The 27,426-nt window shown below is 41.2% G+C and overlaps 1 protein-coding gene and 1 pseudogene across 3 annotated transcripts in view; one reads left to right on the top strand and one right to left on the bottom strand.

Annotated features, from left to right (window-relative positions):
* Positions 1–27,426, top strand: part of WWTR1 (WW domain containing transcription regulator 1) — a 212,967-nt gene that overhangs the window by 180,091 nt on the left and 5,450 nt on the right. For all 3 annotated transcript variants that reach the window (XM_032173822.2, XM_032173821.2, XM_032173820.2), the window contains 3 exons: positions 7,000–7,202; positions 21,629–21,762; positions 23,457–23,569. In XM_032173822.2, the coding sequence (XP_032029713.1) occupies positions 7,000–7,202; positions 21,629–21,762; positions 23,457–23,569 (450 nt within the window). The remainder of the gene's footprint in view (positions 1–6,999; positions 7,203–21,628; positions 21,763–23,456; positions 23,570–27,426) is intronic.
* LOC116481305 (U6 spliceosomal RNA) lies at positions 23,851–23,946 on the bottom strand (annotated as a pseudogene).

The following is a 27,426-nucleotide window of genomic DNA, read 5'->3' as shown; positions in this document are numbered from 1 at the left end:
TCTCTTCTTCCTCCATTTATTTGTTTAATTATCTGTTCATATGAATATGGATTTGTGGAAATTACATTTTTATTAAACTAATGAACCATAGTCTACAGCCTGTGAAAACTCCCCATTATTGTTGGAACCGAAGTACAGTTAGAAAATAGGTGCTGGGGATGGAAAAAGTCATGGAGGGCTTGGGGAGGCCTTACCCATTCACTTAAATGGAATTGTGCCTCTGACACATTAACAAAACCACATATTGTCAAAAATTCACCTCAAAGTGCCAAGAGTAGAGATACCTCCACTGAGAAGTTTGTTATCGAAAGGAGAGAGGATGGAGATGCAACAAGAAATGCATACTAGCCTAAGATATTCTTCTTCACCTTCCAAGACTCACATGTGAACTGGGGAGAAGGATTTGAAGGGAGTCAAGTAATTTCTGTGTCTTCCTAGCACTTAGGTGTGACTTCTCACCACTGGGCGCCAGCTGTTCTTTCCATGATCTACTCAGAGCCAGCCCCTTGCAGGCCTGTCCGCTATGGTTTTCATACTTGAGCCTACCCTTATGGTTTTGTTTTCTTCACTTGGCATTGTATATGTGTATGTGTGTAACTAAAACCTATTTTAAAAATGAGGGAAGCAAGCCCAGGACATAGAAGAGCAAGCCACTGAAACCCGCTGAGGCCAAAAAGACGGTTGTGAAACATTCCAGGAGGCGCTCTGGGCAGCCTCTGATTCACTGGCCTCCCTCATCGTCTGCAGCTCCTGGCTTACGGAAGCTGCCAAAAGCACTTTCTTTATGAGCTATGGCTCTCTGTTTCCTGGTGTTGCAAAAGGCAAAAGTTCAGTATTGAAGCCTTTACCTTTTTCATGTTTGCTTTTTATATAGCAAATCTTGTGCTGGCTTAGAATTGAGTCCAGGGAACTTCCTCGCCATGAGCATACACTTAGAGCTTTGTAGAAATGACCAAGTGTATATTGTCCCAGGCAGCACTAACCAGAGGGTCATGTCCTACATGAATAACCCCCACCCCCGCCCCATTCCTGTGTTTACTGTTTGCTTCACCAAGGACACAGTCATTGAATCAAAAGTGTGTTTGTATCTCAGATGCCTTGGCACTGGTGGTTTTTTTTGTGTGTGTGTGATTTTTTCCTTTATATTGAATAATGCCAATTAAATGTTTCTAGTCACACATCTGCAGAGCATGGTTTTATCAATTTCCAAACACAGAAGAGAAAGCCAATTATTAAAAAAAAAAAGAAAGAGGGAAAAGGAGATGAAAACAATGAAAAAGAAAAAGATAAATGGGAATCTAAATTTAAATTCTGACTCTCTTGGAAGGAAAAACAAAAAAGATGTCCCTGCTTTAGCTTTGATGCATTCCTGCTTCGATGGAGAAATCTTCTGTTTGGGTTATTCCTTTCTGTGGGGACTGGCAACGGTCTAGAGCTGACGAGGTCTTTAGCCTTTTTGAGGCAGTTTGTGGCAGTCTGCCCTTAATCCGGCTTGGCCTCAGATACTGCATTTGGAATACTCTGCTTTTTCTTTTGTTTTTTTTAAGCTGGAGTTTTCGCTCTTGTTGCCCAGGCTAGAGTGCAATGGCATGATCTCGGGTGACTGCAACCTCCACCTCCTAGGTTCAAGCCATTCTCCCACCTCAGTCTCCCGAGTAGCTGGGATTATAGGCACCTGCCAACACGCCCAGATAATTTTTTGTATTTTTAGTAGAGACGGGGTTTTACTATGTTGGCCAGGCTGGTCTTGAACTCCTGACCTCAGGCGATCCATCTGCCTCGGCCTCCCAAAGTGCTGGGATTACAGGCATTAAGCCACCTCGCCTAGCTCTTTTTTTTTTTTAATGGAACTATTGTTCTCTCCCTAAAATGTTCTGGAATATTATCCCAAGGAGTATTTTGTTCATCACAGATGTAGATGTTTTGCCTTCCCATGCTTTGCTGAGGACTTTGTTTCTCTTTTTCTCTGCCTCAGGCCTCCTCTGCCCTCAATGTCAAAAGCAGTGGTTTTAAGGAACCTCAACCACCAGTGAAGCTCATGAGCTCCAATGTCAATGATGGTTCAGTATGGTTTGAAATTAAACAACTAGAGGGAGCAGAGTGGCAAGTTGAATCATGGGTTCCTGGGTTGAGACGAGTCACCTGGCTTCTAGGATACCGACCAGTTTTATGACCTAGATAAAATTCACTTTCTCTGAGTTTTGGTTTCCTCATCTCCATAAGGAGAGGTTGCACCAAGCAGACTCTCAGCTTCGACAGTCTTGATTATATCCTAAGCTGTATTTGTCGTTTTTCAGATAATTTGGAGCTTCTTTCTTTCACTCTGCCAACAAAATATTGAGTTTGATGCTTACATGGCCATGTTTTTGTTTTATGCTTTAAAATTTTTGTTTTCACTTGTGTTTTACATTAAATGATAAATTCATGTAGGAAAACTTAAAATAGTACAGAAAAGGAAAAGGAAGATCTCCCATCCCTGATACCCAGTTTCTTCTGCAGAGGTGCTCACTGTTGCCAGTCTCAGGTGTACCCTTCTGTGGAGATTTGCTGCACATGCATAACATGCCCCACCTTTTCTAACCACAAACAGTAACATGCTCATAATACAGTTCTGTCCTTTGGGTTTTTCCCCTTCTGGATGATCTCTAAGAAACATTGGAATCATCATACAGAATTTCTCTAAATGGGTGGACCATATCTCCCACTGATGGACATTAAGATCATTTTTAATCTTTTGCAATTATAAACAATACTGTTTTGAATATCCTTGTACAAACTGCTCTGTTGATATGTGCTTTACTTTGAAAACAAAGCTATCATCTAAGTTCCACTCCTTTCCAGACTCTACAGTTAATAATGAGAGATGTTTAGTCTGAATGATCAAATCTAAATTAAGTGGAAGAAACCAATGTCTCCACCATTACTTCCTGTGAACGTCTCAAGTAGGGGCAAGTGTTTTAAAGACTCACATAGGTGTGGCTTGGGAAGAGCTCTTCTCCAAGTCTGAAACTCCCCCAGATTAGGATTCAGATATTAATAAAATCTGCTGAGCAATATCTGGTTGCTATGTGGCTTTGAGTAACACAGTACACTGCTTGTGAGTACGCCCAATGCAGCATTTTGTACACCGAAAAGGGCAGTCTACCTAAGTGACTGTTGATAGTCCTACTAGAATTTGTTATGTCAGTAAGTCACCAGGCCTGAGTCAGTTTTAAAATTTTTCAAAGTATCTAAGTTATAAAAATTAACATAGGGCTGGGCACGGTGGCTCATGCCTGTAATCCTAGCACTTTGGGAGGCTGAGGCAGGTGGATCACTTGAGGCCAGGAGTTGGAGACCAGCCTGCCAACATGGCAAAATCCTGTCTCTACTAAAAATACAAAAATTAGCAGGGCAGGGTGGCACACAACTGTAATCCTAGCTACTCAGGAGGCTAAGACAGGAGAATCTCTTGAACCTGGGAAGCAGAGGTTGCAGTGAGCCAAGATGGCACCACTGCACTCCAGCCTGGGTGACAGAGTGACACTCTGTCTCAAAACAACAACAACAACAACATAGGGTTAACAACCTGTGCCTTTGAAGCCTTTTTTTTTTCCTAACCTGGGTATTTCTGATATCAGAACTATTGGACATCTTTTTTGTCTCTAGTAATTGTATCAGATACTACCATATTAAATATAACTACTAGTAAGAACATACTTTTATAGAAGGTTCAGAAATGCCTGTTCCTTGAAATAATTATCATTCTTCCATCTGCGCCTCTCTTCCCTGGCTTGAAATAGGTTTCATGAATTAAACCCTTCTGGATGTCTGGATTTTGTCTTACTTGAATCTGTACTTAAGAGAACTTTTCCCCTGTGACACCATCTGTGCAAAAGCCTTTACCTCCCACCCCAGGCCTTCAAGTAGAAGTTGTAATTATACTATAACAAGCTCTAGAAGTGAAATACTCATTTCAGGTTTTTTGACATCAATCATGACTGTGCTTTTTCTCTTATTCTTAATCTAAGAGTGGAAGAAATGCCCAACTGGTTTTATTCATTCATCAGATCGTTTCCTGAGCCTTCCCTGTGTACCTGGGATTGTGCCAGGAGGTGAGAGCCCTTGGTGGCGGGCTTAATTCTAAGAGGGAAACCTGAACTGTCTAGGCAATATACGCTGATATCTTCCCTCTTACTAGCATGTTATTGGGCCCAGAGTCGTAAATCTATCCAGGCTCTCCTCGAGCCCTTCCTCTTAGTAACGCAAGCAACATTTGGGTCCCTATTTTGATGACCTGCTATGTGTGTGGTACTTTCTTGCAAACAATTGAAGGCAGATTGTCTTTATAGGGTTGCTCTGAGGCTTCAGCAATTGTTCCTTTTCTTCAGTCTAAGATGCGACAGAAGGTGGCTAGGGACAGTTGGACGGGGTACAAGAGGATCTCGATTTTGGTCTTGGCTCTACTTGCCACTAACCAGGGCACATACCTTAACTTTTCTGGGTTAAAGTCCCTATTCCATAAAATAAGGGGATGGACTAGATAATCTCCCAGGTTCCTTATATAGCCTAACAGTTTCACATTCCATAAGCCACACATAAAAATCCATCTCATTTCTTCACACCTCTCTTCCACCAGTCCATTAGTTTTCATGAAGGCAGGAGCTATTTTTCCAAGTTTAAGCCCAGTGCATGACACACAGCAGGAATTGCAATAACAATTTCAGTGAGCGTATGAGTAAAAAAAGAACATTTTTATCCCACCCTCACCTCCATCCTGGAGAAATTTCTGCCATTGAATTCTTCCTCAAAGAAATCTATTCTTCTCTAGAAAAGCTTCAGTGTTGGTATTGTCTTTCAAAAATATATATATATATATACATATATATATGTCATTCAAATATACACATATATTATACATTTAATACATATATTTAATATATCGAGATTTGAGCTACTTAAATTCATTTAAGCCTGTAGTCCCAGCTACTCGGAGAGGCTGAGGCAGGAGAATGGCGTGAACCCGGGAGGCGGAGCTTGCAGTGAGCCGAGATTGCGCCACTGCACTCCAGCCTGGGCGACAGAGCGAGACTCCGTCTCAAAAAAAAAAAAAGAAATATACTTGTGAAATTTACTTGTATATCATATTTCTACATAATATCCATAGCAAACTGAAGATTAAAAATATTTAACTTGGCGGGGGGCGGTGGCTCACGCCTGTAATTCCAGCACTTTGGGAGGCCGAGGCGGGCAGATCACGAGGTCAGGAGATCGAGACCATCCTGGCTAACACGGAGAAACCCCGTCTCTACTAAAAATACAAAAAATTAGCTGGGCGTGGTGGCGGGCGCCTGTAGTCCCAGCTACTCGGGAGGCTGAGGCAGGAGAATGGCATGAACCCGGGAGGCGGAGATTGCAGTGAGCTGAGATCATGCCACTGCACTCCAGCCTGGGTGACAGAGTGAGACTCCGTCTCAAAAAAAAAACAATATTTAACTTAAGCCTGGGCGTGGTGGCTTCCACCTGCAATCCCAGCACTTTGGGAAGCCAAGGTGAGAGGATTGCTTGAGCCCAGGAGTTCAAGACCAGCCTAGGCAACATAGTGAAACCTTGTCTCTATGTTTAAAATACATACATATATATGAAATAGTATAAAAACATACATATATTATAAAATGTTTTAAAGTTAATGATACCAAATATAGCAAAAATTGAGAATTTTTTTCTCAGAAATGAAGTGAGTATATAAAATTATACCTTGTTGTCTTTGACCCTGACCTAGGAGGAAATAGACTGAAAAGCATGGTTTTCTTTATTACATGACATTGCCCAGCAGAAGTTAAGCAAATTTGACTGGTAAACAATTTTGAGAAAAACTAGCACTTTTAAAAATGCGTTTTTGTAGAAATACCAATTATAAAATTTATTTAAAGATTTTAAAATTATTTTTGTAAAGTGAAGTTCTTTTTTTTTTTTTTTGAGACAGAGTCTCTCTTTGTCACCAGGCTGTTGAGTGCAGTGGCGCGATCTCGGCTCACTGCAACCTCCGCCTCCCGGGTTCAAGCGATTCCTCTACCTTTGCCTCATGAGTAGCTGGGACTACAGGCATGCACCATCACGCCCGGCTGATTTTTTTGTACTTTAGTAGAGATGGGGTTTCACCATGTTGGCCAGGATGGTCTCAATCTCCTGACCTCATGATCTGCTCGCCTTGGCCTCCCAAAGTGCTGGGATTACAGGCGTGAGCCACCGCTCCTGGCCGTAAAGTGAAGTTCTATATGCTGAAATTTCATTGGTTGTTAAATGCAGATAAATAGAGAATTTTTTAAAAATTTAAAATACTTCTCATGCCTTTATCCAGGCACAGCATGTTTAGCATTTCTGTGTCATTTCTTTCTCCCTAATTTCTCTCTTTGAAGAAACAAACATTTTTTTCTCAATCAGATATTTGTTCCTGAGTTTAGCTCATAGCTCAGGCTTCCTTGCGGCATGCTTTTCAAACAAAGGATTAATGGAGTCCTCCTTATATGTCGGCTCCTGATCTAGGTGCTTTGTGTTACATGTTGCTTATCAATTCACTGGTTTGTGTACCAGAGATCACACGCCCTCCTTACCTCTGCCATAAACACACAAATTAACTGAGAAAGTATACATGTGCGCACACACACACACAGATGATCTGGTGAAATTATCTCATAACTTGTGATAACCTTTGTGGAATTTGCTTTAGACCACTATATTCTATGTAAGGCTTAAAATGTACTCCAGACAGGGAGGTGTGAAATGAGATTTTAACAGAAACAAAAGCCGAGACTAGATGAGTCAGGATTGGGGCCAGCATTCGAGCCTCCGTGAATTGAATTAAGGTAATAATTACTTAAACAGTAATGGTTAACAGGAAAGTACTTTGGAAGGAATCTCAGGAATCTATACTCCAAAGCACAAAACATTCTGATGGTCTATTTTTGATAAGGTATTTTGGGCCCTGGTCATTAATCTGTATGTTCTTCCCGCTTGCAGTGATGAATCACCAACACCAGCAGCAGATGGCCCCCAGTACCCTGAGCCAGCAGAACCACCCCACTCAGAACCCACCCGCAGGGCTCATGAGTATGCCCAATGCGCTGACCACTCAGCAGCAGCAGCAGCAGAAACTGCGGCTTCAGAGAATCCAGATGGAAAGAGAAAGGATTCGAATGCGCCAAGAGGAGCTCATGAGGCAGGTATGGCTTTCCATGGTGTCTGGTGGAGGCTCCCTGGCCTTGGTGCCAAAGCTGATGGGTAGGTAGCTGCTTACCTTCAGGGTAATGCTTCTAGAGAAGAAGAGACAATAGGGCTCAAAGCCCTATCCAAGCCTCTTGATTAAAATCCAGTTTCTTCTCTCAGTGTTCTGCCTGCATTTTCAGAACCAAGCTTAAGGGTACAAGGATGAGCTGTATTAGCATGGCTGCCTTTGGCTTCCACTGCCAGTCTTTAGAAGGAAAGAAAGGAGAAAGTAGAGAGACAAGAGTCTGTTGTTGTGTAACAAATTATCCCGAAATGTAGTTGTTTAAATAGCCATTTCATTGTATCACACAATTTTGTGGATCAGAATTTAGAAGGGGCTCACCTGGGCTATTCTTCTGCTCTACATGGCATTGACTGAGGTCATTTAGTGGTATTCAACTGGTAGGTGGGTTGGTCTGGATAGTTCACAATGGCTTTACCTAAGTGGGTGGCACGATGGTGAGGATTGGTGGAAGACTGGGCTTAGCTGGAACAAAGGCCTGGGATCTATGGTGTGGTGATCTCAGAGTAGTGGTACTTATTACATAGCAGCTTGGGTTTTCAAGAAAAAGCATTCTAAGAGACAAGAAGTAGAAGTTGCCAATTTCTTGGGGCCTAGCTCTGGAAACGGTCATGGAATCACTTTTGCCATACTCTCTTGGTCAAAGTAGTCACAGAAAACCCCCCTAGATTCAAGCAGATAGTGGAGTGGATGTTCCTCAGAAGAAATGACAAAGGATCTTGGTCCACCACAGAGCATGAAAAAGAGGAAAGCTGAAGGGAGAATGAGAAGGGAAAGTGGTTTGTATATGGACTCCAACAGAGTGCTCTGCAAAACTGCCTGGGCATCAACCAGGCACTTTTGTACCATACTCCATTCATTCAGTTTTCATTCCGTCAGTCAGGAATATGTTGCCGTGTGCCCTCTGTGGGTCAGGCTCAGTGCTGTACTTCAAAAACGAGTACAAGAGAATCCCTAAAAGAACCCACAGTGCTCTCCCTGTTTCAGTGGCTTGGTCTATGGAAGAGCAGAATTCTTTCTTCTGTGTTGCTAAACTAATATAACCCATGTTTGCAGGTCTCATACTTTTTTTCTGGCTACATTTTGGGGAGAAAAGCTTCAGTTTATTGTTTTAACTTTTCAGACTGTTTTGTGACTCACATGAAGCAAGATACGTGAATAACTTCCTTTTGCTACTTTAGAGAAATTAGAGAAATAAGTAGTTTTAACATTCCAGAGAACTTTCTTGGAGGAAAGGACTGAGCATGTTAGGGTAAACGCTATTTTTTTTAAAGCTACGTTTGATACTTTCAAAAATACACATTGACTTCCATAAATGAATAATGTATTTCTCATCAAATACATTCCAGGATATAAGAAATCTATATTGTGTGAGGTTTAAAATGCACGGTAAATTAAAATCATTTCTCAGATATAGTCTTTGAAAATAAGGAAAATGAATATAAATTGTGCTTTGTTGCTCAGCTGAACTTTCCTCCAAATTTGAGGAATACAACTTAATAATTAGGTAACTACAGTTGTGTCTTTTACCCTGAGGATTTATGTTTGAACTTTCACGGTTATTTCAGGCTAACGGTTGTTTATACTGATTTTAGATATGTAGTGTCATGTTTCTTGATGGGAAATAATTGTATTATTAGTGGTTTTCTGTCTTTGAATAATAATTTTATTTGGAATAATTTTTCTATTTTATAATGTAGGGTAAATTAAACAGTATCCCAACAGCATTTTATACATTCTCAGTTTTATACTTAAATGAGCTTTAGTGAGTTTTTTCTTTTCTACACAAAGATGTGACCATTCTGCAAAGAATGACTTGCTTCTCTGTTTTTGCGGGTGTGTTTCTCTTTCTCTTGCTTCCCCTCCTTCTTTCCCACAGAAAGTATTTCTGAGAAGGGTGGGAAAAGTGCCCCAAATTGTTTCCTTTATTCCAGCTGTAGGTGCCTTTGAACCAGGATGTAGTACTGATGGTTCATATTACAGAAATGCCAACCAAGTTCCTTAAATGCTGATCCTTGGAGGCTGTGGAACGCAGGGCGTTGTGCTGCATCATAGTGAGCAATTGCATTGTTGCATTGTATATGAAGCAGGAGAAAAGATTGTCCAGATTTGCTCACAGAGGCTCACGTAGTTCAGCCTTGACTCTGTGTGTGTGTGTGTGTGTGTGTGTGTGTGTGTGTGTGTGTGTAGTTAGGAGGAGATGGAATGGTGGGGTGGGTGGTTCTGGTGTTCTGATGCCTTTTTATTTTTGTTAGGGAGTACAGGAAAAGGTCTAAATAGGCTTTTTCATCATGGCAGATTTTTTCCCCGTGCAGAAGCAGCATGCTCCTGATTGTCAAAGATATGATTTAAGACCATATAATAAATGGCATTGGAGTGTTCTATAATAGTTTTCTGGGGCATTTGCCAGGACACTTGATTATTCAGTATTCAGGTGTGGGCTCTGTGTTTCATCTTGGTGGATTTTTTGAACTCTTTTGGTGATTCTCTGCTTCACTTTCTGAACCTAAGCCATGGCAGCAGCAGGGAAATGGACTGGAATTAAAAGTGATCTTTGGCTCACTTGTTTAGTTGCCTTTCAGCATCTGGTAGGAATTTGGAGCGATGGGGGAAATGGTGGTCCTGGTGAAATTTAAAGATTATCTGTACACTTCTGTTTGTTCTCTCTGTCCTACCCCTATGTCCTGGGTAGTCAACAACTGCCTGAATATCCCTTGCTCAGTGGACAGTTTGTAATTACACTGGCTCTCCTCTTGCTTGTAGGCGGCCTTAATTGTACAGCCTGTCTTCTTGGGGCCCAGGCCCTGCAGGTAGGCCTAGACCTACCTGCCCTTCTACCAACTGAGCCTGTCAGGGAGCAAGGCCCCAGGCTATGCTCTCTTTCTATAGTAGAAAGGGAGGTTGGCAAAATTTAATAAGTAGATGACTTTATCCCCTAATTATTAATAAATTATCACTGCTGTCTATAGTTTTATCATTCTTGAATGATACGACGAATCTGAAAGGTCCCTATGGAGAATATGCTATATAAATATTGTTTCATTTTTCTTCTTGTTCCTTCTGCTATGCTGTTGTTCCACTAAGCATATAGTTTGATGATGCTGTGCCATGAAAAAAACAACTCCTTGGTCCTTGTTGCATGATTTGATGTATACCACAATGCCAAAGGGTCACCTATTAACTCATCGGCATTGAGATCATGCGAGAATATTAACAAAATGGATCTGAGGAAACTTCGATTACAAATCTAAAGTGAGCCTTCATTATTTCAGTATGGAAGCTCATATTTTTTTTCCTTTCTTCATCCCTTTATGTCTTCATTCATTCAATCAATATTTATTTAGTGGAAAATAACAGACAGGTAAATGGGACGTGACTGCCTTCAGATAACTTGTATTTTTGCAGAAAAGGAAAAATAATTAACTTTAATCCAAATTAAAGACCAGAAGAGTAAATTAAAACCATTCCCTGCTTCATAGGGGCCCAGTGGCTACTATCTTTGACTTTCATTACTGGAACTGAGACCAGATGCACCTGAGCAGAGTTCTGTGAAAGTGAGCATCAGATACTCCTTTTTCTTTCCAGCGACCCCTTAGGTTACCAGCTACAGAATTAGGATCAAAAGAGCCAGTAAGGTTTGGTATCTCTGCTGATAAGGAATCTTCTGAAGTAGGAGAATTTCCTTAAATGCAGTCCCTCCAATTTAGCATTGGCTGCTGTAGCAACAGAGATGAGCTACTTGTATCTGATAATTGATGAATTATCTTGGAATGCGGCAGACACTCCAAGTGGAGGGGTACCAGGGAGCATGAGGGGATGCCACCAGGCCTGCAGTACACAGCCGTATCAGGAAAGTAGACCTCTTCCCACTGTCAACAGGCATCTAACATGGAAGACATAAAGAGTACATTTCTGTGAAAGGAAGTCTTTTGTCTGTGATAGAGTTTTCTTTTATTTTTACTGAATTTCCCAAAGGCTGTGAGGCTACTTCAGGTTCACCAAAGAAATGGCAACTCTAGAAAAAAAAAAGCAATTCTTATTGAAGGTTTGCTTTCTCTTCATTTTTTAAAGGAAATTAAAATTTGGTTTGTAGAGTTTTTTTAAGTAGAAAAAAATTTTAATTTTTGACTAAGCGTGGTGGCTGATACATGTAATCCCAGCACTCTGGGAAGCAAAGGCGGGCAGATCACTTGAGGTCAGGAGTTCGAGACCAGCCTGGCCAACAAGGTGAAACCGCATCTCTACTAAAAATACAAAAATTAGCTAGACATAATGGCGGGTGCCGGTAGTCTCAGCTACTCAGGAGGCTGAGGCAGGAGAATCTCTTGGACCTGAGAGGTGGAGGTTGCAGTGAGCTGAGATCAAGCCACTGCACTCCAGCCTGGGCAACAGAGTGAGACTCTGTCTCAAAAAAATATATATAATTTACTGAGTTACTTTTGTGATTAACATTTAAAAAAGTGTTTTTGCCAAGTTCAAGAAGCCAGACTTCCCCCCAAAACTACATCCTTTATGATTCCATTTGTGTGACGTTCTGGAAAAGCAAAACTATGGGGGCAGAGAAGAGATGAGCACTTGCCAGGGTTGGCAGTACAGAAAGAGTGGACTCCAAAGGGGCAGCACTGAGGAATTGTGGGGCAGATGGCACAGTTCCGTGTCTTGGTTGTGATGGCTACTCCACAGCTCTATGCATTTGTCAAAACTCAGACATGTATACCACAAAGAGTGAATTTTACTGTATGTAAACAAAAAGAATAATAAAAGAAAATTAATTGCTACACACAAAAAGACAAAACATATGTTTATGGTACGGAATGTATAAAATACTAAACAACAAAAAAGGAAATTATAATCACCTCTACTCTTACCTAGAAAGAGTGGCTGTAAATATGCTGATGATTTCTTTCTAGTCTTTTTGTATGTATCATGTGTATCAATGTGTCTACTTTGTTTTTTAAAAAACAAAAGTGGTAGCATACTTTAATACTGTTTTGTTGCCTCTTCTTAATATATTGGGAAGTCATTTGTTTATTCTGTGTCAGCCGTGAAGTTGTGCCGTGACTTTGTATGTCCCCATTCCAAGCGCCTAGAATCCTTTCTACAACAGGCCGTACATAAATTTTTAAATGTCATGAGCCACAGACACCCACAAGACTACAGAATATTCTGTTGTTACAACTGAAAAATTCAATGCAATATTTGCTCAGTATCCTAAAAGGCATAATTGCAACTTTACCAAATGAAGTGGGAAATCGTAGTCACGGGTTAAGACATTGAGAAACAGGCTTCTCAATGCCTGTTTATCTAAAAGAACAATTCCTTGACATGAAAACAGGCATATGGCTTTACCTGAAGAGAGTATTTCTTTTCATGTGTATTATTCATTTAAATATAATGGTTTGGGGCCATCTGTCTGGAAGATTTTAACCTTGACGACAGGACCTGGAAGACGAGTAAGTGGCAAGGCCTTGGCTCCCCCTTGCCCCCGCCTTGCCCCTTCAAATTCAGCCCTGCTTTTACCCTCAACCTTTTCTTTCTTCTTCTTTTTTTTATCTGGGGGTTGGGGGACAGGAGAATGCAGTTTGTCAAACAAAAATGCTGACTAAGCCTGGCCTCCGGTCGCCGGGGCAACAGGGACGAGAAAAGAGGGAGGTTTCAGAATTCTTTTGGCAGGTCTGTGGGATTTCTGCTGGGCTTGACAGCCACCGGCCAGGCGAGCCAGCTGGCTGACCTCGCACAGCCATCCTGACAGAGGGCTCCTGAAGGGGGACACACCTGGCTGTGAGCAGCACTGGCCTGGGGAAGGTTCTGAGGCCTGTTTTTTTTGTTGTTGTTGTTGTTGTTGTTTTTGTCATGCAAAGAATAGCTATTTAAAATAGCAAGCTAGGAAAGTGTCATATTGGAGCAGATCATGAAGCATAAATGTAGGCTATTTCATAGCTTTTGCTTCAGAACGGGGGACTATTTAAATTTTAGAAAAGCATTTCATAGCATTAGGTTTCAGAGCTGACTGGGTTAGCAGAGGTCACGTAGTCTAACATTTTGTGAATCTATGAATCCCTTCATATAAGCTTGGCTGTTTAAGTTCATTCATTCACATATTTGTTTTACAAATGCTCTAGGCATTAAAAGTACAGCTGTGAACAACAGACCCAGCCCCTTCCCTCACAGAACTTCCATTCTAGCTTGTGTCAAGTGTTTTATTTGCCTACATGTCCCAGAAATAATCCATTTTCCAAAATGTCCCAGTGTGCCCTTGTTGTTAAATAATAGTATCAATTCAAGTCTTTTTTTGTTTCTTTTTCTTCTTCTTTTTGAGACACAGTCTCACTTCATCACCCAGGCTGGAGTGCAGTGGCACAATCTTGGCTCACTGCAACCTTCACCTCCCAGGTTCAAGTGATTCTCATGCCTCAGCCTCCTGAGTAGCTGGGATTACAAGTGCGCATCACCACGCCTGGCTAATTTTTTGTATTTTAGTAGAGATGGGGTTTTGCCATGTTGGCCGGGCTGGTCTCGAACTCCTGGCCTCAAGCGATCCGCCCACCTTGGCCTCCCAAAGTGCTGGGATTACAGGTGTGAGCCACTGCACCAGGCCTCAGCCTTTTTTTTTTTAAGTGAAGACAGACGAGTATCTAAATGATAATGTTTTCTTTAATGTGATTTGAAAGGACAACAGAAACCAATTGTGGAACAACACAAATTTGCTTTATGCACTCTGAGTAAAAAGAGCAACAAATAGACCATAGATAATAATGACAAACTTAATAAATGGCTTCCTTAAAGTATCGCAGTTTCGATTGTTCTTTTATAGGGACAGTCTGGCAGCTGAGCATCAGTGATGAGTTGTTTCAAAAAGGGAGTCTCCGGGACGTGTGACAGTGCATTTTAGAATCCCTTGGCACCGAATTAAAAAGAAATATACATCAGTAATTTTTTTGTCCCCCCCGCCGTCCCCCGTAAAGAAGGTAAATAATTCAGCATTCTCTCTCTGAAGTACCTCAGGGTTTTGGCAGAGAAAGCAATTTCTCTGCATCCAGAATAACTATTTTAAAGTTAGGATTTCAAAATACTGTCTTTTTTTTTTTCATTTTTTTCTCTACTCACCCCGCCCTTTATAATTAAAACAATCCAATCTTCCATTTTTGTAGAGTCCCTGGCCACACACACTTAAATCAAGCAGAGCAGCCTCTGAAGAGCTGATTGTCATTTGTTTCCCTTTCAAAGTGCATTCTGGTGAGGGCAGGAGCTGGCTGGCAGAGTGTTCCCTCAGCCAAGGCGGGACAGAGCTGCAGATGCTTTCAGCTGCTGTTTACTTTCTCACCTCCTCTGTTGGTTTATTCCACAGGCAAGCTGCGGGCCAAGGACCTGGAAGGAGAGGAGGTTTGAGGTTTGCTTCCTGGGACATCTTCAGCTCACAAATAATCATTTGTCTTTCACATACTTACTTCTCCAGCTATTTTACACATCACCCGTCCTCCAGCTGCTAGGAAAGGGTATTTTTTAACCCATAAATAATTACTCACGTCAGAGAGCTAGATAGACGACCACAAACTCACCAAGAGATTCTTGAGCCCTTATTTTGCAAGTCTTTCCACCCCAAGCTTGGACATAGACAAAAATAAATTTGTTGGAGGAGAGTTGGGTCAGGGTTAGCAGGGAGAGCTTTCCTTCTGAAAAGTGCCCTTAAAATTGGAACTTATAACTTTGCTTGTTGGGTTGTGAATTCCTAGGATATGAGCTCCACTCATATACATTGAAAACTATCATTGAATACGTCCAGTTCATTCTGTTGCCCTGTTCAGGGAGGAAAACTATGTTCAGGAAAGTTAAATCGGCTGTTTCATTAAATTTCCTCTGAACTGTCTGAGGTAGAGGGGTTGGTCTTTCTATTTTATAGCTGGGAAAACAGGCTCGGAAAAATGAAGTAACTTGCCCAGTTCTCACAGCCAGTAGGTGAAAGGGTTGACAATTTGAGGTCTGCCAACCTCAACCCTCAACTTTTCTTTCTCTGCCACACTGAGACTTTGCCACACTCTTAACTCTGAGCCTCAGTTTCCTCATCTGTAAAATGGAGACAATTGAGTTGTCATGAGGATGAGATGAAATAACACGGTTTTTTTTCTTCTCTTTTCTTTTTTTTTTTTTTTAAGATGGAGTCTCATTCTGTTGCCCACGCTGGAGTGCAGTGGCAGAATCTTGGCTCACTGCAACCTCCGCGTCCTGGATTCAAGCAATTCTCCTGCCTCAGCCTCCCAAGTAGCTGGGACTACAGGCACATGCCACCATGCCCGGCTAATTTTTTGTATCTTTAGTAGAAACAAGGTTTCACCATGTTAGCCAGGATGGGAAATAACATGTTAAAGGGCTTAGAACAGTGTTTCACACACAGTAAGCAATATGCAATTTTTAGCTAATATCTCTGCCTCCCACACCATTTAACACTATCAGCAGCTTGTTCTGTTAACTGCCTCACTATGCCAGGTCCATTATAAATACGCTTTCTAATCTTTATAGCATCCCAGCAAGATCAGTCTTATAAACCACCTTTTTTTTTTTCAGATGAACAAACTATCAAGAAAGGTTAAGAATTTAGTTCAAGATGCCACAACATGTAGTAGCTGAACTGGGATTTGAACTCCAATCTTTCTGGTTCCAAAGACAGTTTTTCTCTTGTGCCATGCTACCTTTTCGGTGCCAAGCTCTGGACCCCAACTTAAACCCCAACTACTGTTTGAGAATTCCAGTGTCTAATAGCCTGGAGAATTGAGAAGAAGGCAGTTCCTGCACTGAACTGATAAGTAACTAGAAAGCCCTTCATCATATCTGCCTCAAATCTAGGCTAGAAGAGATCTTCCTTCTTTCCTGTGACAGTTCATTAATAATTTGAGAGCCACTGTGTGCCCTTCTAGTCTTCCGCTGTGGTTAAATAGCCCCACGCTTCTTCATAGGATGTGATGCCCTGACCCTTCTCTATCCTGATCGTTCTCTGGTCACTCTTTGAAAAGATTTCAGTAAGGTAAAGTGTTGGGTAGGGACCTGGATGCAGCCTTGCACTTGAAGGTTGATTGGAGGAAGAGGTCAGTTGGAATAGCTAGAGAAGCAATGATGACCTACTTCTTGAGATGGAAAGCAGGTTTTGAGCTTGATCTAGGAAACTGAAGGTTTGTTTGGAGGGCAGGGTGGACATAGAGGGGACCCTGGAAGGGATCTGTGAATATACCTGTTTAACTGGAGCACAGTGGGAAATGAGTAACAAGCCAGCTTAGCATTTGTTTTCCTGCCTCGACTAGAGGGAGCAGAGGAAGGATGGGGCGCTGAGTGAAGGCAGCTGCACCACCGATGCTCAGCGGCAGAGGCCTTGAGTTATGCCCTCAGCCAGCCTTGGCCAACTGTCACCCCTCTGTTTCCATGGAAGCTTACTTCCTCCAGTGCCTGTCTTTGTCTTTGCTTCAGCTGCTTTAGTTTCATCCATTTTGACTGCTGCTGTTTGGTCTAAGTCAGATGTTTGCCTTTCATTTTTACCCATGCAAGGGTAGTGGATGTCATGTGGCAGTCCAAATCCTGCTGGATCTGGGCTTTAATTTTATATCTAAATTTAGTTTAAAACAAAACCCTCCCCTGTTTGGATGGCAACATGTTGGTGAGGTTAGCCCTTTTATTTTCAGACCTTGGGTTTTGTACAGTTTCTTTTTCTCTTTCAGTTCATGAGTTGGAATAGGGAAGTATTTTCATTCAAAAAAAGGCTAGAATTTTTAAAGTTCTAAACATATAACTTGTATTATAAAATTTAAGTGAAATAAAACATCTCACTACTTTCCATTTATATTCAGAACAAATTTTATGTTATATAAAAATGGCTTATAAACCTCTCCTTGTTTAAAAAAATTATTTTCTTAGCCTTGGTGACCATTATGATGAATTTCACACTTTGGTTTAATCCCTCCAAGGTGAAAGTTGACCAGGAAGAAATCTCTCACCACTTAAAGTGGATCAGTTCTACATGACAGTGTGACTTTTAAAATTGTTTATTTTGTTTTTTTTTTGAGATTGGAATTCAGAAAATGAAATAATAATAATTCCTTCAGCATTTATTATGTGATCTTGAGTGCTGGGCACTGTTCTAAGCACCTTGTAGTGTTACCCGTTTTATCATCACAGCAGCCTTCTTGGGTGGGTGCTCTTATTATCCCCACTTTACAAATGAGGAACAGAGGGTTAAATAACTTTCTGTTAGATAGCAGGACCAGGGTTCCAATTCAAGCATCTAGCTCCTGGTCACTCGGCCCTCCTGTTCATCCTATGTTAGGGGCAGGAAAGAGTGCAGCAGGACCATTTCTTGAGGATGGAGTCTGCACCTGGCTAGTTGGGTTGTATACAATAGGCTATTATTTCACTCATATTTGTGGTTGAGGTGAGATTGCATGTTCTTAGTTTATATTTCCAAGTACCCACTGTATGCCTAGCACTGTTAAGGTAGTTGGGATACAGGAGTGAACATAACAAACAAGGCCCCTTCCCTCGTGGAGCTTACATTCTGATAGAAAAGACAGAGAATGAAAACCTAAGTTGCATTGAAGAAAATTAATGCAGATTAAGAGACAGAAAATGACAGGGGTGAGGCCATTTTAGACAGGGGTGACGTAGGAGCATCTCTGAAGAGATGACATCTGTAGGAGGCAGGCAGTAAGTGAGGGAATAAGCTTTAGGAAGATCCGAGGAACACCTTGCAAGCAGATGGAACAGTTGGTGCAGGTGCAGGAGGTGGGAGGAGCAGCAGAGAAACCAGGAGACTGGAAGGGGGTGAAGGAGGGGAGCACATCAGAGACACGGGAGGAAAGGGTGGCCAGGGCTGTTACGCAGGGTGTGGTGGTCTGCAGTGAGGACCTGCCCCTATTTACCATCCAGGTGGAATAAGAAGCAGGTCGCTTTAGAGCAGGGGATCACGTGAACTTCACTTTGGCTGCTATGTGGAATAACTTGTGACCCAAGAATGATTTTGGAATAATCTTAGACAAAGTGTCGTATTAGAAATAATAACTTTCTAATTCAGACTTGCCTAATTTGTATTTCAAAGCTATTGTTCAGGCCGGGTGCAGTGGCTCACGCCTGTAATCCCAGCACTTTGGGAGGCCAAGGTGGGCAGATCATTTGAGGCCAGGAGTTCGAGACCAGCATAGGCAACATGGCGCAACCATATCGCCACTAAAAATACAAAAATTAGCTGGGCATGGTGGCACATGCCTGTAGTCCCAGCTACTCGGGAGGCTGAGGCATGAAACTTGCTTGAACCCTGTAGGCAAAGGTTGCAGTGAGCCGAGATCACGCCACTGCACTCCAGCCTGGGTGAGAGAATGAGACTCCATCTCAAAAAAAAAAAAAAAAGCAATCATTCCGGGTACATTCAACACCCTTTCTGATTTTTCTCTTATTTGTTAGTCAGTTGAAGGTAGAAAATGATACTGTGAGCCCCCTACAGACAGAAGGCAGCATTTGCCCTTAGGATGACTTGGTGGTTAAGTCTTGAGGGTAGTTAGGGAAACATCAGTGCTGGAGAATAGAGCTTCTGTTCTCTTTGATTTGAAATAGATGGAATAAATGTGAAATGGCACAGTGAAACATTTCCTCCAATATAGTGTAGGTTTTTCAGCTTTGGTTATCATAAATAATCCTTTAAATTTTATTTATATATTTTATTTATATATTTAGACACACACAAGCATTATTTTATGTTTTATTTACTGGAAATAGCTAGGAGTAATTTAAATTAATAGGAAAGTTTAGAACTATTTATTTTATATCTAATTTTTGATATTTGTTCTTATAATTTTATATATTATTACAGATAACAATTCGTATGTGTTATACATGATGTATTTTTTTATCCCATGAAGTTCCAGAAATGATTCTTACTATATCTAAATTTAGAACTCCTGGAAATTGCAGATTCAACTTTTATTTATTTTTTTTCTTTTTTTGAGACAGAGTCTCGCTCTGTCACCCAGGCTGGAGTACGGTGGTGCAATCTTGGCTCAGTGCAACCTCCGCCTCCCGAGTTCAAGCGATTCTCCTGCCTCAGCCTCCCGAGTAGCTGGGACCACAGGTGCATGCCACCATGCCCGGCTAATTTTTTGTATTTTCAGTAGAGACGGGGTTTCACCTTGTTAGCCAGGATGGTCTCGATCTCCTGACCTCGTGATCCACCCGCCTCGGCCTCCCAAAGTGCTGGGATTACAGGCATGAGCCACTGCCCGGCCTCAACTTGTATTCTTAAGACATATGTAGGTAAAGTTTTGTCAAATAGAAAGGAATGCAGCCATCTCATCAACTTTTAAATTAAAAGTGTATTTGTTTAGAGGTAAACTCCCACATTTATTCAGAATGGTTGAAAAATGGAATATTCTAGTAAAGTTCGTGTTTTTGGATAATGAGGGTTATGAGTCAAAAGATTCTTGCATTTATGGTTAATAAAGTACTAGAAATTTACCATTGATGAGATACATTTTTTCAAACTGTGGCTCAGGGTGTATGAGTGTGCTTGAGGGATGGGGACTGGTGGAGTCCAGGCTTTTTATGCCAGATTCAATTCCTGTTGTTCCTTCTGAGGCTTTCAGGAAAACTTTGGTTGGATGATAAGGTTTCTAATGCACCCTGCCTACCATGTTAAAAATAACTATCAGAAAATAATTAGATTTTTCTAGATTTATTCAGAGGGCACTTCCAAGATTTAGATGATGGATGAAAATCAATTTTTACCAAAAAAACTCCAGTTTTTGGTTTGCTTTTTATAGATTCCTGAATAAAATTTGTTAGTTAAGTATTTGATTATTTACAATCTAGATGAACGGAAGTGAGCTAGAGACCCTTTCCGGCTAGAAGATTTATTTCAGTATAAGTTAACAATACAGTTTTTTATTTTTTTAAATCAATCAGATCTCTCATGGTTTGTAACAGCACAATGAACTCTAGTAACTGAAAATTTTTATAGCCGATGACTTCACTAGGACTTGTCTAGACAGCAGTTACCCTCTAAAGTCACAGCATGTTAGGGCTGGAAGAGATCTAACGAAGATACTGTAATTTAGAAGTCCTAAATGTTCTGTTTGCCATTGTAGCCATGGTTTTAGGGTTTGAGGGACAGTGAGACCAATGACTTCAGCATGGAAAGTGGGAAACTGATAGGCATAAATATGGGGAAAGGCCTAACCTTGGTTTGGGATGCAAATGTAAACATACAAAAGTATTCTCTGGAAACATCAGCAAATTTGAAAGGAATTTGATGTCTGGTTATGTTTGTCAAAATGCAGAGACTCCTGGAGATTATACCTAGAGAAAGTAATTGCAGTCAGTAAATTTGTAGCCTTTTGGATTGACTCTTCTTGGCAACATAATGCTAGCTTTTATAAAATAATGCTTGTATTATTTGTTTCTGCTAATGAAATCCATATGCTGTGAAACAGTTACTTGTCTGTGGGATTTGGATTGGATCTACATGGTTCCCCAACCTTCAGCATTTTAGTCAACAAACTAGTCAAATAGATTGACTTTTTTTTTTTTTTTTTGAGACAGTGTCTCACTCTGTCACCCAGGCTAGAGTACAGTGGTGTGATCTCTGCTCACTTTAGTCTCAACCTCCCAGCACGGGGCTCCTCCTACCTCAGCCTCCCAAGAAGCAACACACCCAGCTAATTTTTGTATTTTTTGTAGAAACAGGGTTTCACCCTGTTGCCCAGGCTGATCTCGAACTTGTGGGCTCCAGTGATCCGCCCACCTCGACCTCCCAAAGTGCTGGGATTATGGACGTGAGCCACCACCCCGGCCACTGATTGACTTTTTAAAGTAAACTTTCAACTCATTGTTTTGCTTTCCTGTCTGTAAACATAAAACTGCCAGATGCAATTTAATGTAGAGCCTGGACTCTGTAATTCCACAGTTTTACTGGCCTGTAAGTGGCAAAGACCAGAATGTACTTTATAGTCCAGAGGATTCTGATTGCTTTGATTGATGTAGATTTGGTTTGAGAAACTGAGATAGAAATAACCTTGTCTCTGACAAAGTGTTTTGAGAGACCTTTCTATGATTTGGGTGTTTAAATAATTGCATGGGTGGGATGATTGCAACATTAAGTGCCCTTAGGTCAAATAATAGCTGAGCTTCCCATTAACTTTGTGAATGTGAAGTGACTTATGTCTGTAAGACTTTCTTCAGAGGAAGAATACTAATGGTTGCCTGGTGATTTTGACTTGCTGGGAGTAAATACACGGTGCTTTGTATTTGGTGAAAAGTTTTGATGTGAAGTACACTTTGCTCCATGCCTTGTGACAATGAGTGCATGACTCTTGCTTCCCACTCTGACTGTAGGAAGCTGCCCTCTGTCGACAGCTCCCCATGGAAGCTGAGACTCTTGCCCCAGTTCAGCCTGCTGTCAACCCACCCACGATGACCCCAGACATGAGATCCATCACTAATAATAGCTCAGATCCTTTCCTCAATGGGTAAGTTAATATTTGGGGGCCACTTATTTTTATTCTCTTTATTACGTGATCTAGACTATAATAGGATCTTTGTTTACATTGGGAAGAGGTGGGGAGCTTGAGGGTTGAGGGTGAGGATAAAGGGAGGAAGTGGGAGGAGCTGGCAGAAAAAAGAAAAGCAGGGGAAATCATCTGCCTGTTAAAAAATTTCCAAATTAAAAAATTGGCGATAGGACGTAGAGTAGACCCCTAGTCAAGAATTTGAAAATGGGCATGAACTTATATTTTTAAACATGATAGTGTTGTCTAGTACTTATACTTGGAAGAATCTTCTGGTTTTATGTAACCAACAGGGGATAAAAGCATGCCATATGGCAAATTGAGAACAGAACAATTAAGAGATTATGTTCGGCCAGGCACGGTGGCTCATGCCTGTAATCCCAGCACTTTGGGAGGCCGAGGCTGGTGAATCACCTGAGGTCGGGAGTTCGAGACCAGCCTGACCAACATGGAGAAACCCTGTCTCTACTAAAAATACAAAATTAGCAGGGCGTGGTGGTGCATGCCTGTAATCCCAGCTACTCAGGAGGCTGAGAATTGCTTGAACCCGGGAGGAGGAGGTTGCCGTGAGCTGAGATTGCACCATTGCACTCCAGCCTCGGCAACAAGAGTGAAACTCCGTCTCAAAAAAAAAAAGAGAGATGATGTTCAGGGTGAAATGTGAATAAGATCTATAGTTTAGTAAATAATATTCTACAGTGTCAGATTTCTGGTTTTGGTAATTGCACTGTGGTTATGTAAGATGTTATCACCGGGGAAGCTGGTGAAGGGTACATGGGAACTCTCTGTACTCTTGTTGCGTCTTCTATGTGAGTTTAAAATAATTTCACAATTTAAAAAGTAATTAAAACAAAGGAGCAAAAGGGAAAGAGAATTTAGCCAGAAATATCTTCATGAGCAGAAGTAGTCTTTAAATCAAATAAAAAGGGCAATTCTGTATTTCCTCTGCCTTTTATTCTGCCCTTGCAGAGATGTCTGGCAAACAAACAATACAATTATGAACATTATTAAAGATAGAGATAAAAACAAATAGTAGCTGAAACAATAAGTAATGAAGGTTTTTAATTGTTGATTTTAAAGTGTTTGAAAGACAGAGAAGTACAAAGAATAACATGAATTACCCATGTACCCACTACCCAGATTTGCCATATTTTAATTTAATCTTACTTTTTAACAAATAAAATATTACAATTAATATTTGAATCCGTCCCCCACGCCACTGAAATCTCATTTCTTTTCCCTTCTGTCCCCAGTGGTAGCCACTATTCAGAAACTGGCGTGTGTCCATCACACAGACTTTTATACCTCTTACTGCCTGTTAGTGTATGTATCCATAAGAAATATTCAACATTGTTTTTGGTTTTTTTAAAAAGTTTCACATAAATGGTGTCATAATCTGTATGTTGAAGAGTGTTCAAATGGTTATTTTGAGGTGAAAAGGAAATCAATGTCAATTTACTGTGAATGGCCACACATGATTACTTTCATTTTCATGAGGGTATGTATTTAAAAATTAAAGCTTTCCTTCCTCCCTAACCTGGAAAGTTGGGCAGAATGGCACAACTACACTAGTTTAGAGCTTTTGTGACTGTGTTTTAATTTTGAGATTTATTTAGTGGGCTCATATTGAAGTTTCTTCATCTTTTGCTTCGCAGAGGGCCATATCATTCGAGAGAGCAGAGCACTGACAGTGGCCTGGGGTTAGGGTGCTACAGTGTCCCCACAACTCCGGAGGACTTCCTCAGCAATGTGGATGAGATGGATACAGGTAGGAGCAAAGCCTGCAAGCACTTACAGTGGGTTTGTGTTTTTTAAATGATCTCTTCGGTCATCTCAATTTTATTTTTCTTTTCTTTTATTTTTATAATTGCAACTTTTATTTTATATTTGGGGGTACATGTGCAGGTTTGCTACATGGTTATGTGATGCTGGGGTTTGGGATACGATTGCTCTCGTCACCCAGGTAGTGAGCATAGTACCCAATAGTTTGTTTTTCACCCCTTGTTCCTCCCCACTCCCAGTAGTCCCCGGTGTCTGTAAAAATGTTGAAAAATAATGGAATGCTTCATGAATTTACAAGTCATTCTCATGCAGGGGCCATGCTAATCATTCCAGTTTTAGTATAAGTGCTGCCAGAGCGAGTACGGTCATCTCAATTTTAAAATCCAACCAGAAACACTCAATCTCAACAACAACATAAAATAACAACTGAAAAGCCACTGAACCCCCAGGCACTATTAATAAACTGTAGCCCCTTCCTCATAGATTATACAAGTATAGTTTTACATCTGGGCACAGGATTTTAAATTCCGTGTTTTGTTTTTTTTTAATTCATCTTTGCTACATATAGTCCCTTCCTCACGATTGCATCAAGACACTACTGTCTGCTTTGCCATGCTTCCACAGTGGGGTATTTATTGTTCTAGTTTTTAGTTGTAATATATGGGCCACCCTTTCTCCTGGAAAGTGACACTGGTTTATAATTCCAGTATCCAATTTTTTTCATGTCATTCACTGCATTTGAAAAGCAATTGGCAGTGGGTATTTGGAATGTTGAGCAACTCAGAGGATTCAAAATTGTCACTTCCAAGTTCCAACATGGTAACGACATCCTCCCTCAGGAATTAAAGAGAAGAGAGTCAGGGTTACTTTTACCTTGTCCCCAGCCTGTGCCTCCTTCAGGTCCAGCCTCACCAGGCTTCCCGATTACCTTTCTTTTTCTCCTTTTCTCAAGGAGTGAGACTTCCAATTGCAGAAACTGAAGTTAGTATTTTTTTTTTTTTTTTTGAGACGGAGTCTCGCTCTGTCGCCCAGGCTGGAGTGCAGTGGCGCCATTCTCCTGCCTCAGCCTCTCCTAGTAGCTGGGACTACAGGCGCCCGCCACCACGCCCGGCTAATTTTTTTGTATTTTTTAGTAGAGACAGGGTTTCACCGTGGTCTCGATCTCCTGACCTCGTGATTCGCCCACCTCGGCCTCCCAAAGTGCTGGGATTACAAGCGTGAGCCACCGCGCCTGGCCTGAAGTTAGTCTTATTAGCCTTACCTAGACTTAATTATGAAAGTCATAAACTCTAAGAAGATATTCTAGAACCAAAAATAAATGACACCCAGGGTGTCTACTATTTGGAGTTATTCATGAAAGTTCCTTCTCCATTATCATTGATGAAAGCAATTGTTTTGTGTTGAAAATAAAAAATTGCTTCCCCCAAAGTGTTTGCCGTAGTGCCTGTAGTTTTTTACACTCTACTCTTAGATGTCTCCTCTTTGTGTTGTGTATCTAAATTGTTGGAAAGATCAAGAGTCAAACTCATAGCCAGGTGTCTTACAAATGCAGTACATTAAAGCTGCTCCCCCGGCGTCTTTCGTGTAGATTGTCATCTTTGCACTGAGAAGATTGCAAAGACTGTCTTGTGAGGAGTCACACAGGAATAGTTTGCACTGATTGTTTTACTGTTCTTCAGTTTATTACTTCAGTTCTTCCCCCACCACCACCCCCTGCCACCTTTATCTCTCTCTCTGCTTTTTGAGTGTGAGATTTATTTTGCTATCTTTGGAATAGCCTTAGGAAGTGGCTCCTTCCTATGTTTAATAATTCTTTACTTTCATCTTCTAAACACTGGGAAGCCAGTAATGATAAAAAGCAAAGTTAAGGGAAAAAGCTCAGGAGATCTAAATCTAAGTTTGACATTCAGAAAAAACAAAACCATAAAAAGAGGATGGATTCTACTCTACGTCTCTTTAAAATAACCTCAAGTGGGTAAGTAGGGAGTGTTTTATTTTGAAGCCATAATGTGGAATTAAATTATGTCCTGAAAAGAACATAGTTTTAGCCAACAGGCAGCCTGATATGAATCCTTGCTTCTCCATTCCTAGTAGCACCTTTGGGTAAGTTGCATAACCTCCGTGAGCCTCAGATTTCTCACCTGTAAAGTCGGAGTGATGCTCACGGCAGAGTTGTGAGGAGTCATGAGATCACAGAGACCAGCTCAAAGTGCTTTTCTCCAGTAAGAAGGCTGATGTCATGCACACAATGGACTTGGTAATGTCAGAGTGCCAAGTTAACCTGGTTAAGTGAGAGTCAGCTCATCGAATGTGGGAAAGTGAGTGCCAAGTTAACCTGGTTAAGTGAGAATCAGCTCATTGAGTGTGGAGCCACCTCTGTAAAGTCTTTGTAGGAACTGGACATAAATCTTCTCAAGGGGAGAAATGTAATTATACAGTAGCAAGATGAGGAAAGCTGTGGGGGCAGGCAGAGCTCAAGTGTGGCTGGAAAAGATCTGTCAGGCCTGTGGACCACGCGATGGCCACATGCTGAAGGGAAACGAGGCAGCTGAGCACTCCATTTGCAAAACATACATGGAAACAACAGCTAGGCTTGGTGCGAAGATCCAGTAAAGGGAATAACACGAGCAAAGGCTGGGAAATCATCCATCCTTCCAGAATATTCTGCAGTAATCACACCCTTTTAAGAATTGCCTTGTGGCTGGGCACGGTGTTTCACGCCTGTAATCTCAGCACTTTGGTAGGCCGAGGTGGGTGGATCACCTGAGGAGGGGAGTTCAAGACCAGCCTGACCAACATGGAGAAATCTTGTGTCTACTAAGAATACAACACTAGCTGGGCGTGGTGGCACATGCTTGTAATCCCAGCCACTCAGGAGGCTGAGGCAAGAGAATCACTTGAACCCAGGAGGCGGAGGTTGTGGTGAGCCGAGATTGTGCCATTGCACTCCAGCCTGGGCAGCAAGAGCGAAACTCCATCTCAAAAAATAAATAAATAAATAAATAAATAAATAAAATAAAAAAGAATTGCTTTGTGTTTGTCTCTTCCACTTTTTAAGTGGATAAACTGCAAAGACCAAAAAGATTACTATGAGATTACAGAGCTGCTTCTATTTTAAGATTGTTAACTTTAATGAAGAAGCTTAGCCAGTATTCTCATGCCTTCCATCCTGAGAAGAAAGGATAAGAGGAATTTTTTTTTTTTTTTTTTTGAGGCAGGGTCTCATTCTGTCACCCAGGCTGGAGTGCCGTGGTGTGATCTCAGCTCATTGCAACCTCTACCTCCTGGATTTAAACAAGTCTTGGGCCTCAGCCTCCTGAGTAGCTGGGATTACAGGGGTGCACCACCATGCCTGGCACTGGTTTTTTTTTTGTTTGTTTTTTGTATTTTTAGTAGAGACAGGGTTTCACCATGTTGGCAAGGCTGTTCTTGAACTCCTGACCTCAGGTGATCCACCCACCTCGGCCTCCCGAAGTGCTGGGATTATAGGCATGAGCCACCACACCCGGCCTAGGAATTCTTTAAAACAGAGATTTTGCTTGGCTAAAAATTATATTATTGAGTATTTGAAAGTTAAAATGGGAAATTAGTAAAAATGAATGATTCTAACTGGAGATGAAGAGAAAAAAAGACATCCAGCACTTTAGATCAGATAGTTTTTTAGATACTTTTTAAAGCCTCATTTTTATCTGTTACACTCTAGTAAGTAGAAGAAAGTTATTTTGGATTTTGTTTTTTATTTTATGTTATTTTTCTTTTTTTTTGAGACGGAGTCTCGCTCTGTCGCCCAGGCTGGAGTGCAGTGGCACAATCTCGGCTCACTGCAAGCTCCGCCTCCAGGTT

The sequence above is a fragment of the Hylobates moloch genome, unplaced genomic scaffold, assembly GCF_009828535.3.
Source record: "Hylobates moloch isolate HMO894 unplaced genomic scaffold, HMol_V3 SCAFFOLD_13, whole genome shotgun sequence".
NCBI lineage: Eukaryota > Metazoa > Chordata > Mammalia > Primates > Hylobatidae > Hylobates > Hylobates moloch.
Note: the sequence above shows the minus strand (reverse complement) of the source record. Positions and strands in the feature narration are given on the sequence as shown.